Source organism: Microtus pennsylvanicus, chromosome X, assembly GCF_037038515.1.
Source record: "Microtus pennsylvanicus isolate mMicPen1 chromosome X, mMicPen1.hap1, whole genome shotgun sequence".
NCBI lineage: Eukaryota > Metazoa > Chordata > Mammalia > Rodentia > Cricetidae > Microtus > Microtus pennsylvanicus.
In genome coordinates this window covers 130,666,786-130,685,166 of record NC_134601.1, presented here as the reverse complement: position 1 = coordinate 130,685,166, position 18,381 = coordinate 130,666,786, and the positions used below count along the sequence as shown (strand labels likewise).

At 41.2% G+C, this 18,381-nt stretch overlaps 1 protein-coding gene across 2 annotated transcripts; it reads left to right on the top strand.

Annotated features, from left to right (window-relative positions):
* The first annotated feature begins 11,302 nt into the window (after nucleotides 1-11,302).
* On the top strand, nucleotides 11,303-12,908 carry LOC142840677 (spindlin-2-like). Of its 2 annotated transcripts, none has more exons than XM_075957243.1 (2): nucleotides 11,303-11,600; nucleotides 12,065-12,908. In XM_075957243.1, the coding sequence occupies exon 2, from the start codon at nucleotides 12,067-12,069 to the stop codon at nucleotides 12,877-12,879; it is 813 nt and encodes a 270-aa protein (XP_075813358.1). In that variant the 5' UTR covers nucleotides 11,303-11,600; nucleotides 12,065-12,066; the 3' UTR covers nucleotides 12,880-12,908. The 2 variants fall into 2 exon arrangements, with proteins under 2 accessions (XP_075813358.1, XP_075813359.1); XM_075957244.1 differs by lacking the exon at nucleotides 11,303-11,600 and adding an exon at nucleotides 11,794-11,913.
* Nucleotides 12,909-18,381: the final 5,473 nt, after the last annotated feature.

Below are 18,381 nucleotides of genomic sequence, written 5' to 3'. Positions count from 1 at the left end.
TAGAGAAAATAAACACACTGATCAAAGAAAACAGCAAAACCAACAAATTCCCATCACAAAACATTCAGGAAATCTGGGACACAATAAAAAGACCAAACCTAAGAATAATTGGAGTAGAAGAAGGAGAAGAAGTGCAGCTCAACGGTCCAGAAAATATACTTAATAAAATTATAGAAGAAAACTTTCCCAACCTGAAGAAAGATGTACCTATGAAGGTTCAAGAAGCATACAGAACACCAAATAGGCTGGATCAAAAAAAAATTCCCTCGCCATATAATAATCAAAACACAAAATATACAGAATAAAGAAAGAATATTAAGAGCCGCAAAGGAAAAAGGCCAACTTACTTATAAAGGTAAACCTATCAGACTTACACCTGACTTCTCTATGGAAACCATGGTCCTGGATAGATGTACTACAAAAACTAAGAGATCATGGATGCAAGCCCAGACTACTATATCCAGCCAAGCTTTCGTTCACTATAAATGGAGAAAACAAAATTTTCCAGGGTAAAAACAAATTTAAACAATACGTAGCCACAAATCCAGCCTTACAGAAAATAATAGAAGAAAAATCACTAACCAAGGAGTCCAACAATGCCCACAATAACTCAGTCATCTAGAGACCTTTCACCAGCGCAACTCAGAGAAGGGAAACACACAAACCCTACTACTAAAAAAGTGACCGGAGTTACCAACCACTGGTCATTAATATCACTTAATGTTAATGGGCTCAACTCACCTACAAAAAGGCACAGGCTAAGAGATTGGATACGAAAACAGGATCCAACATTCTGCTGTTTACAAGAAACACACCTCAACCACAAAGACAGGCACCTACTCAGAGTAAAGGGCTGGAAAAAGGCTTATCAAGCAAATGGACCTAAGAAACAAGCAGGTGTGGCCATACTAATTTCTAACAAAGTTGACTTCAAATTTAAATCAATCAGAAGAGATGGAGAGGGACATTTTATACTCATAACAGGAACAATTCATCAGGATGAAGTCTCAATCCTGAATATCTACGCCCCTAATATAAAAGCGCCCACGTACGTAAAAGAAATATTACTAAAACTCAAGGCAGCCATCAAACCACACACACTAATAGTAGGAGACTTCAACACTCCTCTCTCACCAATGGACAGGTCAATCAAACAGAAACCTAACAGAGAAATTAGAGAATTAATGGAGGTAATGAAGCAAATGGACTTAACAGACATCTATAGATTATTCCACCCAAATAGGAGAGAATATACCTTCTTTTCTGCAGCTCATGGAACCTTCTCAAAAACTGACCACATACTCAGTAGCAAAGCTAACTTACACAGTTACAAAAAAATATTAGTAACCACCTGTGTCTTATCAGATCACCATGGATTAAAGTTAGAATTCAACAACAATGCTACACCCAGAAAGCCTACAAACTCATGGAAACTGAACAGTCAACTACTGAACCATACCTGGATTAAGGAAGAAATATAGAAAGAAATTAAAGTCTTCCTTGAATTCAATGAAAATAAAGAAACAACATACTCAAACTATGGGACACTATGAATGCAGTGCTAAGAGGAAAGTTCATCGCACTAAGTGTCCACTTAAAGAAAACAGAGAAAGCACATATTGGAGACTTAACAGCCCACCTGAAAGCTCTAGAAAAAAAGAAGCAGACTCACCTAGGAGGAGTAGAAGACTGGAAATAATCAAACTGAGGGCGGAAATCAACAAAATAGAAACACAGAAAACAATCCAAAGAATCAATGAAACAAAAAGCTGGTTCCTGGAGAAAATCAACAAGATTGATAAACCCCTATCCAAACTAATCAAACGGCAGAGAGAGAATACGCAAATTAATAAGATCAGAAATGAAAAAGGGGGCATAACCACAGACACAGAGGAAATTCAGAGAATCATTAGATCTTACTACAAAAGCCTGTATAACGCAAAACTGGAAAATGTAAAAGAAATGGACACTTTTTTAGATAAATACCATATGCCAAAGTTACACCAGGACCAGGTGAACAATCTAAACAGACCTGTTGGTCGCGAAGAATTAGAAGCTGTTATCAAAAACCTCCCTACCAAAAAAAGCCCAGGACCAGATGATTTCAATGCGGAATTCTACCAGAACTTCCAAGAACAGCTAATACCTATACTCCTTAATGTATTCCACAATATAGAAACAGAAGGGTCATTACCTAATTCCTTTTATGAAGCTACAGTTACTCTGATACCAAAACCACACAAAGACTCAACCAGGAAAGAGAATTACAGGCCAATGTCACTCATGAACATCGACGCAAAAATTCTCAACAAAATACTGGCAAACCGAATCCAAGAACAAATCCAAAAAACTATCCATTATGATCAAGTAGGCTTCATTCCTGAGATGCAGGGCTGGTTCAACATACGAAAATCTATCAATGTAGTCCAGCATATAAATAAACTGAAAGAAAAAAGCCATATGATCATTTCATTAGATGCTGAAAAAGCATTTGACAAAATTCAACATCCATTTATGTTAAAAGTATTGGAGCGATTAGGGATACAAGGGTCATACCTAAATATAATAAAAGCTATATACAGCAAGCCGACAGCTAACATCAAATTAAATGGAGAGAAACTCAAAGCCATCCCGCTTAACTCAGGAACACGACAAGGCTGTCCACTCTCGCCATACCTCTTCAATATAGTGCTTGAAGTTCTAGCAATAGCAATAAGACAACATAATGAAATCAAGGGGATTCGAATTGGAAAGGAAGAAGTTAAACTTTTGTTATTCGCAGATGATATGATAGTGTACTTAAGCGACCCCCCAAACTCCACCAAAGAACTTTTACAGCTGATAAACAGCTTTAGTAATGTGGCAGGATACAAGATCAACTCCAAAAAATCAGTCGCCCTCTTATACATAAAGGATATGGAAGCAGAGAGAGAAATCAGAGAAGCTTCACCTTTCATGATAGCCACAAACAGCATAAAATATCTTGGGGTAAATCTAACCAAGGAAGTGAAAGATCTATTTGACAAGAACTTTAAGGCATTGAAGAAAGAAATTGAAGAGGATACCAAAAAATGGATGGACCTCCCTTGCTCTTGGATTGGGAGGATCAACATAGTAAAAATGGCAATTCTACCTAAGGCAATTTATAGATTCAATGCAATCCCCATCAAGATCCCATCAAAATTTTTCACAGATCTGGAGAAGAAAATAATCAACTTTATATGGAAAAACAAAAAACCCCGGATAGCCAAAACAATCCTATACAATAAAGGATCTTCTGGAGGCGTTACCATCCCTGACTTCAAACTCTATTACAGAGCTACAGTAATGAAAACAGTGTGGTACTGGCATAAAAACAGAGAAGTTGACCAATGGAATCGTATAGAAGACCCAGACTTTAACCCACAAACCTATGAACACCTCATTTTTGATAAAGGAGCTAAAAGTATACAATGGAAGAATGAAAGCATCTTCAACAAATGGTGCTGGCACAACTGGATGTCAACCTGTAGAAGAATGAAAATAGACCCATATCTATCACCGTGCACAAAACTCAAGTCCAAATGGATTAAAGACCTCAATATCAGCCCGAACACACTGAAAATGATAGAAGAGAAAGTGGGAAATACCCTACAAAAGATGGGCACAGGAGATCACTTCCTATGTATAACCGCAGAAGCACAGACATTAAGGGCAACATTGAATAAATGGGACCTACTAAAACTGAGAAGCTTCTGTAAAGCAAAGGACACTGTCACTAAGACAAAAAGGCAACCTACTGACTGGGAGAAGATTCACCAACCCCGCAACAGACAAAGGTCTGATCTCCAAAATATATAGAGAACTCAAGAAACTAGACTTTAAAATGCTAATTAACCCAATTAAAAAATGAGGCACTGAACTGAACAGAGAATTCTCAACAGAAGAAGTTCAAATGGCCAAAAGACACTTAAGGTCGTGCTCAACTTCCTTAGCAATCAGGGAAATCAAATCAAAACAACTTTGAGATGTCATCTTACACCTGTCAGAATGGCTAAAGTCAAAAACACCAAGGATAGCCTTTGCTGTAGAGGCTGTGGAGGAAGGGGTACCCTCATCCATTGCTGGTGGGAATGCAATCTTGTGCAAGCACTGTGGAAGTCAGTGTTTCGGTTTCTCAGGAAATTCGGGATCAACCTACCCCTGGACCCAGCAATACCACTCTTGGGAATATACCCAAGAGATGCCCTATCATATGACAAAAACATTTGTTCAACTATGTTCATAGCAGTATTATTTGTAATAGCCAGAACCTGGAAACAACCTAGATGCCCTTCAATAGAAGAATGGATGAAGAAAGTATGGAATATATACACACTAGAGTACTACGCTGCGGTTAAAAACAATGACTTCTCGAATTTTGCATGCAAATGGATGGAAATAGAAAACACTATCCTGAGTGAGGTATCCCAGACCCCAAAAGAGGAACATGGGATGTACTCACTCATAATTGTTTTCTAGCCATAAATAAGGGTCACGGAGTCTACAATAGGTGAATCTAAAGAAGCTAAGTAAGAAGGGGAACCCAAGGAAAAACATATCGTTATCCTCTTGGATAAGGGAAGTAGACAAAATTGCCGGGGAGAAAATTAGGATCTTGGGGATGGGGTGGGAGTGGGGTAAGGGGAGATGGGGAGAGAAAAGTTAGAAGGGAAGGAGGGGGGGGCTTGTGGAAACAGGAGGATTGGGATAAAGGAAGGTTGGACAGGGGAGCACGGAACCACAATTCTTAGTTAAGGGAGCCACTTTAGGGTTGGCAAGAGACCTGACCCTAGAGGGGCTCCCAGGTGCCCAAGCCGAGGTCCCCAGTTAGTTCCTTGGGCAGCTGAGGATAGGAAACCTGAAATGACCCTATCCTAGAGCAATACTGACGAATATCTTGCATATCAACCTAGAATCTTCATCTGGTGATGGATGGAGATAGAGACAGAGACCCACACTGGAGCACTGGACTGAGCTCCCAAGGTCCCAATGAGGAGCAGAAGGAGGGAGAACAAGAGCAAAGAAGTCGGGACCACGAGGGGTGCACCCACCCACTGAGACAATGGAGCTGATCTATTGGGAGCTCACCAAGGCCAGCTGGACTGTGACTAAAAAAGCAAGGGATAAAACTGGATTCTCTGAACATGGCGAACAATGAGGGCTGATGAGACGCAAAGGACAATGGCACGGGGTTTTGATCCTATGCATTGTGCTGGCTTTGTGGGAGCCTAGCCAGTTTGGATGTTCACCTTCCTAGACATGGACGGAGGGGGGAGGGCCTAGGACTTACCACAGGGCAGAAAACCCTGACTGCTCTTTGGACTGGAGAGGGAGGGGGAAAGGAGTGGGGGGAGGGGGAGAAGGGTGGGAGGAGGGGGAGAAGGGTGGGAGGAGGGGGAGAAGAGTGGGAGGAGGGGGAGGGAAATGGGAGGCTGGGAGGAGGTGGAAACTTGTTCTTTTTTCTCCTTTTCTCAATAAACAAAAAGAATAATCATAAATGGAGTGGATCCAATTCTTTGAAGACTTTCAGAAGTGAACTCCCTAAAGGACACGTCACCATAAATGTTATAAATACAATAATAGCTCGGTAATGAGTCATTAATCGGTTGCAAATAAGTAAATGTTAGAAATGGTGCCAGAGAAACAAATTTTGCAAGAAAAATTGGAAATTTTTCAATTATATTTCAAAATAATAACTCATATGCTATGAATATTGTTGATGCCCTTAATAGCTTCTGAATGAATGTATCAATCCTTCTTTATTGTATAATACCCCAAAAATTTGTGTGGGCTGACTGCCTCAAATTTAGAGTGGGCTTTTATTGTGATAATCATATTAGCTAAATGAATCTACATTATTAGCTAAATGTGCTTAGATCTGAAATTAGCATATAAAATGAATATAACATAACTAGGAACAGCATTTGAGGGGACTATATTACAAAGGGAGGCAAATGACGTGTGATAACACAAAATAACTTTGAAAGAAATTTTTCGATAAGATTTTACAATGAAATAACTCTTTGTCCCAGTGTTTGTAAATGAGAAAGCATTTATTTGCTAAACTTGAGAACAGTTCTAAGATTTTAGAGTGACAGTGAGAACATAAAATAGAAGACAGGAAAATTTGGCTGTTGGTGGCATAACAGGGTATTTCCATGCAGGGCACTTTTGACAAAGTAGCACAGACTCAGTGGCTTAAACAACAATACTTATTTTCTCAAAATTGTGAACTTCCTAAGTTTAAATAAAGGGTTTATCTGTATTCAGGGCATTTCTCTCAGCTTCTGCATGTTGGTCTTCCCTTCCAACTTCAGATGACCTTATCTGAGTGTCTCTGTATTCTAATTTCTTATAAGAACTATAATTATATTGGATTAGAACAGATATACATGATTGAATTTGCCTTCATTACCTCTACAAAGGCCCTATCTCCATAAAAAGTCACATTCTTAGGGGCTAAGTGCTGAGATATCAAAATATAAGTTGATGGAGACATAATTCAGTCCTTAACACTGAGTGCCTAGATTAATACTCACTCCATTTGTCAGGCGGTCCAAAAAATACTCCATTTATTGAAAAAAAAACCCCCACTTTATTTGGTTTTACTTAAATGTAATAAAAAGCATCATCATATAACATATATTATTTCCAGAATTACAGGCTGTGTACCACAAAATATACATAAACTGAAAGTACAGAAAAATGAATCATACCCATAGCATGTATGAAGGCTACCCCAAGTTGTTTATAAGTTGAAATCACAATGACAATAATTTACAGGTAAAACAAGCCTGTATTTCTTTAAAAACTGGTATTTGGATCTAATGTACACATATATACTATTTTAAAGAAACACGGGTAGCCCCTTGGTGGTGGCAAGTGCCTTAAATACCTGCACTGGGGAGGCAGACACAGACAGATCTCTCTGAGTTCGAGGCCAGCCTGGTCTATAGAGCAAGTTCCAGGACAGCTAAAACTGTTACACAGAGAAACCCTGTCTTGAAAAACAATGTTGTAATAATTGGAGCGGTGGGCTGTGTCCCGCCACCCGGCTAGCTTTACCCAAAATAATTACACTGAAACTGTATTCTTTTAAACACCGCTTGGCCCATTATATCTAGCCTTTTCTTGGCTAACTCTCGTACCTGGACTAGCCCATTTCTAATATCCGTGTAGCTCACGAGCTGGCTTACCAGGAATGATCGTAACCTGCATCTGCCTGGAGTGGAAGAATCATGGCGACTCTCTGACTCAGCTTCTTTCTCCCAGCCTTCTTTTCTGTTTACTCCTCCCACCTATGTTTTAACCTATGAGGGCTAGTCAAGCAGTTTCTTTATTGCTTAACCAATGAAATCAACAGATTGATATATGACACTCCCACATCACTTCCCCTTTTTCTGTTTAAACAAAAAAAGGAAGGCTTTAACTTTAACATAGCAAAATTACATATAGCAAAACAGTTATAAAGCAAGAATTACAGTTACAATATTTATATCTATTTTATCTTTTATCATAACTAAGGAAAACTATAACTATCTATTCATTATTCAACTCCATCAAAGACTCCAGAAGGATATAATACTACCTAAGTAAACAAGAAATAAGAAAACTCTAGAAATGACAGAGACATCTCGCTGCCTGGACAGTCACCCAAAGTTCTTTTGTACCGTTGGGGCATCCATCTTCAGCCTTCAGGCCCAAAGTATCCAGCAGAGATTTTCATCAAGCAGGAAATTCCAAAGACAGTTCAGTCACTTTCTGCTGTATCCTGCAGAATGTCTCGCAGACTCTTTCATGAGTCAGGAACCCTGAAAGACCATCTCACCTTTAGGCAAGTTCAGCAGTCCTCTCTCTACGGGTTCTCTTTGTCCAGTTTATGCAACAGTCCAGGCAAGAGCAGTTTCTTGCCCAAATGGCTATCAAACTCCATAACAATCCTCTTCGATGCCCATCTTCCTCTTGAAGTAGATTGGTGCCGCCAGGAGCAGACATGTCTCATTGTCATGAAAAGTCTTAAGTTATTAAAATATTTTAAATGCCATAGTCTGTAGCCTTTGAGAGATATGAAGAATGCCTATCTGATATATAGCTCTATATATCTAGAAAATCTAAGTATCATGAGTACAAACTTGACTATTATTTATGATTATCCATCAACAACCTATATTTCCTAATTATACATTACATTTTAAAAAGGAACTAATCAATCACACCTTATTCAAGATCAAAAATACATATACATATAACAAAATTGACCTTAAAATCCATACCAATGCAAATTATTCATACCTATATCATCTCCCCCTTTAAATGTAAAAGAACATTTATAAACAATATTTTGGGAACATGGGCGCAGTTTTTTCTCTCCAAACTGCTTCCTGCTGAATGGGGGCGTTGTTAATTAGGTCTTTCATGGTATAACCTATGTCCTAGTTTCATCTCAGTTGGCAGTTGAGCGGAGCAATTTTCTGAAGATGTTCACAGCAACTTTTTGGGAGGTCATGGTCTATCACACCATATCGGGATAGATGCAATCCACAGGGTCTGGTCCTCTGTGAAAACAAAAGAAGACCCTCTCCAAAGCATCATATCCTTAGACCCAAATTTTGAAATCATAATACCCTTATATCCATTCTGGTTTAGGTTGGCAGCCCATGTAATGAAATGTCTCTCTGTACTTAGCTCCTTCACAGTCAAAAATTTTAAAGAAAATACAATGTACATAATCTAGACTCTCTGTGAATTTTCCATTTTTATGTGGCTTATTTTTCTTTATTTCTTTTAATCTCTTAACTATCTGTACTGTCTCTTTAAAGACTTTACCTTTTTTTAAGGCATTAACTTTATTCTCTCTCTATATTTTTTTCTCTCTTTCTCAAACCTATGTACATTCATCCAACAGTGTGGTCTTTTATGTCTGAATCTGTTTTATTGTGAATCTGTAACATTTTTTACTATCCAGGAGCATTACTTAAAATGGTAAGCAGTTCTTAAAAACTTAAGTTGCACCATGTACAGGTAATCCGGTACCGCCTGTGTCCTGCCCAGTCTAAACCTTAACTGCGCTGTTATCACAGTAATTATGTTAGTTCCTGCTTGAGACCAGCACAGTTCAGTATGGTGGAGCCGAGCAGCTCCTGCCTCAGAGCCATTTGGTGCCCCTGTGCCATGCACAGTTCCAGGCACACAGCAGTCCACATTGCCATCAAGCAAGCCATAGCACTTTACTCCAAATGCTCCATTCAAAACCTCTGTCTCCCGCAGGAGCCAGACAGAGAATGCGATGGCGGCACAGCCCAGAAAGCCAGCATTTTAAAACAACCAGTTTTTTCCTGCTGCTGAGTCAGGACAATTTCTTTGCGGCATGCAACTCAGAAACAGCAAAAAGCTGTCTTAAATTCTCTCTCTCTCCTTTATAAGCCCTCTCAGGTTTTACATGGAGTTCATTAGCACGTTGGGCGCCATCTGTTGTAGTAATTGGAGCGGCGGGCTGTGTCCCGCCACCCAGCTAGCTTTACCCGAAATAATTACACCGAAACTGTATTCTTTTTTTTTTCCGAGACAGGGTTTCTCTGTGGCTTTGGAGCCTGTCCTGAAACTAGCTCTGTAGACCAGGCTGGTCTCGAACTCACAGAGATCCGCCTGCCTCTGCCTCCTGGGTGCTGGGATTAAAGGCGTGCGCCACCACCACACGGCGAAACTGTATTCTTTTAAACACCGCTTGGCCCATTATATCTAGCCTTTTCTCAGCTAACTCTCGCACCTGGACTAGCCCATTTCTAATATCCGTGTAGCTCACGAGCTGGCTTACCAGGAATGATCGTAACCTGCATCTGCCTGGAGTGGGAGAATCATAGCGACTCTCTGACTCAGCTTCTTTCTCCCAGCCTTCTTTTCTGTTTACTCCTCCCACCTATGTTTTAACCTATGAGGGCTAGTCAAGCAGTTTCTTTATTGCTTAACCAATGAAATCAACAGATTGATATATGACACTCCCACATCAAAACAAAAACAAAAGAAAGGAAGGAAGGAAAAAGAAAAAACTAAACACACAACAGGTGTGTTTGTCAGTATGTTATTCAAAGAAATTAAGCCTGTGCCTAATGTAATTGAACTGAGTCACACACTGGGTTTATGTGGCGTTGGATATCCATATCATCATAGGCAAAAATCATTTTTAGTGAATATTAATAAATGAATACTTATAAATGTGCACATAGTGTATATAATATGATGTATTATTTATGACCAAACTTAGTAAGTTTTGTGTTTGCATGTGAATTTGACAGTGTAAGTGAGGGGCACAATTAAGAAACTACTGAGTTGCCTGCTCCTTTGTAGGAGGGAAATTTTCGATGGTAGGTAAGAGAGCATCCAGAGGCATCTAAAGAATCCAGAGCAGTGCAAAAAGGAAAGAGACCAGACATAGCCAAGGCTAGGAAAGCAGGGCATGGACCAGGAAGATGAGTAGCTGAGGGTAGGGAACCTGGGATCTGGTGAGGCCTGGCAGTTTAGGATAGATGTGGAAGTGAGGAAGGCCAGGAGCCAGGTGCTTCAACGTGTTTCACAAATCTCTGACTCTAGACTGACATAGCTTAAAGGCCAGCAAGGACTGTGGAATGCAATCATAGGTATCTGTCACTGTGGAGCCATTTGACCCTCCAGGCAGAGGCAAAGAAAATGACTCCTTTTAGCTGACAAGCCAGTTTCACTAGTTCCTGAAGAATGTTGACTTTTATCTAACTACCAGAAATCTTGAGTTCAGTTTGAACTTAATTTAGGTGCAGTTTTGGACCAAAGCAGTGGCCCTGCCTTTTGGGGGAGAAATGGGACATATTTTGGACTTTACTATATAACAAATAATTTAAAGAATTTCAAAAAAGTATCTGAAGCAAAAAAGTAGAAAGGTGGAACTAAAGAGTACAAGAAAGTCAAAAGAGTTAAAAGGACTTTAAAGGAACCACAGTACTGAACATTGGACAAAAAAGAAATGCAAGAGGAGATACAGACCAGAGAGAGAGAGAGAGAGAGAGAGAGAGAGAGAGAGAGAGAGAGAGAGAGAGAGAACAAAAAAAGAAAAAATATCCCACCATCCCAAAACCACCACCAAAAAGCCCTGCAAAAGAAAGCTTAAAAAGGATCAGAGATAAATATACAGAATGAGAGAGGAGCAGCAGCTGCTGGAATTCCAAGGTGACAGGGCAGCTGCCTCCAAGAGAGGAAAGCTGAAGAAGCCAAGAGCCCACCAGCCTCAGGACACCACGGGTGTTCCAGTAGCCTGTCCCGCCACTCTTCCGGGCAGCCCCCCGCAGGCAGGCAGGCGAGCAGGCGGATCATCCCCTTAGGCTCGCATTGCCTAGGCTGGCGTCTTCACTGCGGCCTTTAAACGGAGGCAGCAGCCAGGTGTCCAATACTGGCACGCAGAGCCCTGGACCCCACAACAGGACGCCTGGCTAGGCAAGCTTCTAGGCGGGCGCGAGGCCTGAGCGGAGGGGGAGGACATCCGCAGCCGGCAGAGGGAACGGGGCTTTAGGAGCCCCGTGCAGATTCGGAAACGAGTGCGGAGAAGCCCGGAGGTAGGTACCACGCAGCGGCCTGGGTAGGCGGCATGGCTGTGAGCCGCAGGCGGGATGCTCAGCACACTGAGGTGAAGGACAAGGTGGAGGAAGGAGAGGAGCTTTGCCTCGCTTCTCCGCTCTGCTTCCAAACCGGTTTGATAGGGCCACGTGGGGCGCGGGCCGCGGACAGTTGAGCTTAAGAGTCGCCAGTTCCGGCATTTCGGAAGTCCAAATCCTGTTTCATATCCGCCGCCACACTGCTGCTCTCCAGCCCTTCCCAACAGCAGCAGGGAACCAGGAGAGCTCAGCACAGCAGCAGGCACCCAGCAAGGTGTCCAGCATTGCCCTCAGGCTCCTGGGGTGGGGTGAGGGCCAGTTAGGGACCAGATCCCTGGAGTGGAGGCATTTAACAAGGGGTGGGTGTGAGTAAGTTGGCCCTTTATCCCTTTAGCTAACTGTCTCTTCCCGTTTCCCCAACACAGTCATGGATCCAGGCACCAGCACCCAGTATTTCCGGACCACTGAGGCCCAAGTGGAACCCGCAGATGCAGCTGCTGGACATGAGTTCTGTGACAAGATCGCCAAGACCAAGACTGCAGATTTGACCAAGAAAACACCTGCACAGAAGAGGCAGAGGAGCAGATGTTCGTCTCTGGCAGAAAGGAACATCGTGGGCTGCAGAATTTCTCACGAGTGGAAGGAAGGGGATGGGCCCATCACCCATTGGAGAGGAACGATTCTCGATCAGGTTCCTCTTAATCCCCCTCTCTATCTTGTGAAATACGATGGAATTGATTGCGTCTATGGATTGGAACTTCACCACGATGAAAGAGTGTTGTCCCTTAAAGTGCTCTCTGATACAGTAAAACCATCCCCAGTCCCTGATCCTAACCTTGCTGATACAATAATTGGCAAGGTGGTGGATCACATATTTGAGGGTGAGCATGGCTCAAAAGATAAATGGAGGGGGATGGTTCTGGACCAAGCTCCTATCCTTAATGCCTGGTTTTACATTACCTATGTGAATGATCCTATCTTATACATGTACCAGCTTCTGGATGATTATAAAGAGGGCAACCTTCGTATCCTGCCAGAGTACAATGAGATTCCTCGACCAGATTTAAACCTGAAATTTAAGGATGGTCTGATAGGGAAGATTGTGGAATATACCCAAGACGACGGTTCCAAAAGGACTGGCAAGGTGATTGGCAAAGTAGAAGCTAAACAGTCAGTGTACTTCATCAAATTTGACGATGATTTTCATATCCATGTCTATGACTTAGTGAAAAATATCTAATTGGCAAAGTTATGCCACAACTATTGAAATAAAGTTGTCATTTTTAGACTTCCAGAGGCTGCTGCTTTTAAGTGTGTTGGGAGCTCACCATGGACATACATTTCTGTGTGTATGGCATGCTGTCTGTAAGCACTTTGCCTTGTGGAAAACACTGGGTGTGTTTGCTGGGTGGAGCAGGGAAGGAGGGAACAGCTGTCAATTCAGCCTATGAGACAAGGGAGCTAGTATCATCTAAAAATGGAATGGGACTTAGCAGGTCTGGTCCTGGGGGGAGGAGGAGAAGGAACTGGAGTTGGGCTGTGGAGGAGGGGACTGCCTAGGGAGAAGTGGAGGGGAGCCAGAGTGAGAGAGAGGCTCCCTGGGGGTGGGACAGAGGGAAGCAAGAAACATGGATTGGGAAGGGCAGGAGGGGTAACAGAGTGAAGAATTCAGACACCTTCTGGCTTTCAGAAAACCATAGGAACTCCTGTAGGAGAATACACACAGCAGTATGAAGAAGGACACGTGAAGGATAGGAAAGATCTGCTGTGCAGGGAGGTCCCTGAGGAGAGCCTCTGGGACTTCAGAGGTCAGGGGGACCCACACATAGGCCATGGTACACTATAGGCTTAACTGGAAGGAGCTTTGCAAGAAGAAAGGCATGATGCACCCACCTTCTTCTGTCTAGCACTTCATAGTGGCAATGGTCAGCTGTCAAGCAAGGCACATGTGTTAGAGGGTCACAGAATGGTCTTTCTAAGGGCTTACTGGGAGAATGGAAATCAGTGTCAAGTTTGTATCTACATATCAGGCTTGTCTGTTTTCAAGAGAGTCTGACACAGCCTGAAGCCTAAGCAGCTAACAAGAGTTCATGGCTAGCTCTGGGCAAAGGGAAAGTGCTTTCTTTGGGAAAATGGATAGTTGGTGAATCCAGGAATAGCAGTTCTGACACTGTCCTGCTGGCTGGAACAATCCTTGCCTTCCTGGAGGGATGGGGCATCTGATGGCTGTGCCTCATGTCTCCATGGTATAGAGAGAACTTGGCTGTCCATGCTCTGTCACAGCTGCCTGGCTCCATTCAGTGCCCAGGCAAAGGGAAACTGCCCTTCCTTAGGCATCCCATTCTGGTAAGACTCCCTGAAAAGCCTGTAGCAACTGACACCTTCTAGGTATGTCCTACCCAAACCAGATTCCCCTTCCTTTTTAAACTCACAGCTACCCCTGATGGAGATGTGTGCACCTCTCTTTTGCAAGAGGGTGGTATAACCTGGGCATGAGGGTAGGGCTGGGAATTGTGGCTTTGCCTAAGTAATTCCTTTTGCTGGAACTGCCCTTTGAACGGGCTGTGCTCTGTGGAAAGAAGAATTGAGAATGCCAGGAAAGTGTCTCACAACTGTAGAGTTCAGGACATGGGTCTCTGTCCTCCTCTTCTGCTCTCTGTTGTCATTCCCCAACCTTCCAAAGTCCCTCTGAGAACACTGTGTGTGCTCTGCCTCCTCCTTCCACTCTTGCCTCCCAAGAGAACTGTGTTTCTGGTTCATGCTGTGGGGGTCTTCCTAAAGACACACTTGGAGCAAGCAAGGATCTGCCAGACACTGAAAGAAAGTGCTAAACCTCATCGATTCTCACCACCGGGCAAGCGTTGACTCTATAGATTGATTGCCTCAAGAATGACACACGACAAGCACACCTCACAAGGGCAGCCTTAGTTGTCTTTCCTACATCATGTGGTTTTGTTCAGACAACACGAGTAGGTCCTCTGGGGAGCACTTCTGCTGTCAGCTTCCATGTTTGTTGGTTGGTTGTGTTTCTGCTGTGTTCTGCATCCAGGTAGACTTGTGGTAAATTCATATCACATAAACGTCCTGGGATAGGACCCATCTCCCAACAGGGATACAATGAAGGAAGGATTGACCTCACTTTAGTTTTAGTTGGCCATGCCTTGGTAAAATCCAAGTCTATGCTTTGGAAAGAGGTTCATTTGCAGCTTTATGGCTAGAGCATGGATACTTGTCTGATTTCATATGCTCAATCCCATAGATTGTTCATTCATTTGTTTTTATCTTCATCCCATAAACACTTTGGGTGGGCAGGCACTGTTCGGGACATAGAGGTGAGGTCAGTGGATACAGCAGATGAATGGATTTTATCCTCATGGAAATTCCTTTGTAATGTGTCATATCTGTAGTTAGCCATGTAGTTCATAAATCTATGAGAAATACTTTCATATTGATAAGTAATAAGAAAGGACATACCTAAGCCTGTTTTTGGAAAATGAAGTTTGAAGATAACGCTCCATACAGAGAAACAGAGTGGCCAGGAAAGGTTTCCCGGATCCTCTAGGTTTAAAATGAAAAAATAAAGGTTGTGAGAGTGTGGCCCTTTGGCAGCAGTAATGGAGAATGTGCATTCTAGGTAGAGTGATGACAGATGCCTAATCTCAAAGAAGACCTGGCACATTTGAGGAGAAGCAGCTGGGATGGCAGAGAGAGTTGGGCATGTAAGGCAGAAGTATGGCATGATTTGTGTTACTTTTTAACAGGAACAGCCTGGTACCTCCAGATAACCTTCTTTATGCTTCTGAAATCAGGATCACAAAAAAGCAAATATTCCAATGTGAATGTGTCCATAGATGAGAATACATTTTGCACCCAGGAATAGTGCCATAGTATACCTCAGATATCCTTGGAGATAATAATTACTCAACGACTATTCTTTTTAACAGTGTCTAGGAATCTTGACCCACTCAATGAGGTCTTTGTATCAAATACAATCCTGTGTGTACTAGAGATGAGTCATTTATTAATATTTAGATGCTCACTTACCCAGATGGGTATTCCAGGCTGACAGTGTCCCCAAGGAGGGATGAAAGGCTGAGCCAAAGTAATGTAATTCTCTGGAGCAATATGCCCTTTGTGAATACACTGCTAAGCCTACTGTCTAAATCCCATGAGAAAAGTAAAGTTCCTATCTTTCTATGCCTAGTGTATGAATGTCATTATCCTGCATAAGCTCATAGGGAATGACACTATTAGTAGGTGTGGCTTTGTTGGAGTACGTGTGACCTTGTTGGAGGAAGTATGCCATTGTTTGGGTGGGCTTTGAGGTCTGCTATAAGGCCAAACCATACCCAGTTTCTCAGTCTACTTCCTATTGCTTTGTGATCAAGATGGAGCGAGCACCATGTCTGCCTGCACACTCCTATGCTCCCTGCCATGATGATAATGGACTGAACCTCTGAGCTGTAAGCTACCACATTGTTCAAATATTTTTCTTTTTAAGAGTTGCTGTGGTCATGGTGTCTCTTCACATTAATAAGAACCTTTGCTGAGGCCCCAAGTTATTATTAATATCACCAATAAATTTTCTGCCGTGTTAACCAAGTTCATTTGAGAGTAAAAATATTAACATTCAGCCAGGCATGTTGGCACACAACTTCAAGTCCAACAATTTTGAGGCAGAGGCAGGTGCATCTCTGTGAATTTGAGGCCAGCCTGGTTTACAAAGCAAGATTCAGGACAGCCATGGTTGTATCACAGTAACCCTGTCTCAAAAACCAAAACCAAAACCAAAAAATGTTAACATTATTAATAGGAAGCATTTAGCTATGGCTGCTGAATGAAAACCTTTCTAAAGCTAAAATATATGTTGTCAGCAATTAGGACTATAACTCCTGCTCTAAAATAATAAGTAATATGGAAAATATGTGTAGTTCAGTCTGGTAAAACATCAGTCATCACTTATTGTTCCATACAGAGTCCAAAGTAATCACCAGGTCCTTCTAAGGTCCCAGACCAAATTGCCCTGCACGGTCTCTGACTCCATCCTTTTCTTCATCTCAAACACAGCAAATGTCAGGAGCAAAACACTTATTTCCTGTAGGTGGTGGTGTTTGGTTATATAAAGAACAAGTAGGACATTTCCTTATAATTTCCTTATAATTTGGTTTGTTCCATGTAAGAGAAAAGTCTTTTTTTAAAAAAAAATGTTTTCTCATTTACATGATGTTCATATGGAATTCTGAGGTCTTCATCACATTTCCAATCAATAATTGATCTATTTCTACATTACCTTGTGCTAGAGAACCTGGCAGACCCATATGGGATTGGATGTATGTTATGTTATACAGGATGATGATCATATCTTGTTCCTGAATATTAATGAAGTCAATTCTGTATCACCTGTTATAAATTCAGTGGTTTTAATAGGCAAAACAACTCTTTATGTAGATTGTGAATCTGTAACTATGTTGAAAGTTTCTTTACAATCCCTTAGTACCATGAGCACAGTATATAATTCTGAATTTTGGACAGAATGATAAGGGCTTTGCTCTATTACTTAAATTCTTGGATTTGTGACCTGCTTTTCCTGATTTATTTGCATCAGTATAGAATGTAGGGGCTCCAGTTATTGGTGCGCCCTGTACAATGCAAGGAAGGATCCAATTAGTTCCCTTTATAAGTTAATTTTCTTGGTTTTGGGTATAGCCTTTGTAAATATCTCTTAAAAAATTACTACAAGTTCTTTGCCAGCATTCCCTTTCTTCCCATAATTTGTCAATTTCATCATTATTAAAAGGTACTATAATTTTACTGGGTCTATTCCTGTGAATTAAAAAATCTCAATTTTCCTTTTAGAATTAACTCAGAGACCCTTTCCACATAAATTTTAAATTTTTACTTAGTTTATGTGATAAAAAGATCCATTATAAGATAATATCTTCCCTCTGCATTAAAATTTTTGTAGGGGAATATGTAGAGGGTAATATGACCATAATGCAGTTAAGATTTGGATCCACACAATCCATATGTGCCTTATGTAATATCTCTAAAATCAAAGCTAATTCTCTCTTAGTTTCAGCTGATAATTTCCTGGGATTATTTAAGTCCTTGTCACAATCTAAGGTTTTGTTTAAATTAATCAGTTCATCAGGTTTTATCCCAATAGTGCACTGCAGATGGGAAATATCTCCTAGCAATCTTAGAAAGTCATTAAGAGTCTGCAATTGATCTCTGCTAATTTGCACCTTTTGGCATCTAATTTTTTGTAAACCTATTTTATAACCCAAATAATTACTAGAATCTCCTCTTTGTAGTTTTTCAGGAGCAATTTGTAATTCCCAACAAGGCAAATTTTTCGTTAATTCTTCGAACATTTTTCTCAAGTATCTACATTTGAATCAAATAGTAAAATGTTGTCCACATAATGTAATGATAAATTTTAGATTGAGGAAATTGCTTATGTATCATTTTCAATGGCTGACATACAAAATATTGACACAAGGTGGGGCTATCTAACATACCCTTTGAGAAAACCTTCAATTGATATCTCTTAGCAGGTTGAAAATTATTATAAGTAAACACTGTGAAGGCAAATTTTTCTCTCTTTTTCTTATAAAGGTATAATAAAAAACAATCTTTTAAATCAATAACTATAAGAGGTTATAGTTATTCTTTAGGTAACAGAGAAGGCAAAGGAATTCTAGACAGTAGAGAACCCCTTGGCTGAATCACCTTATTAACA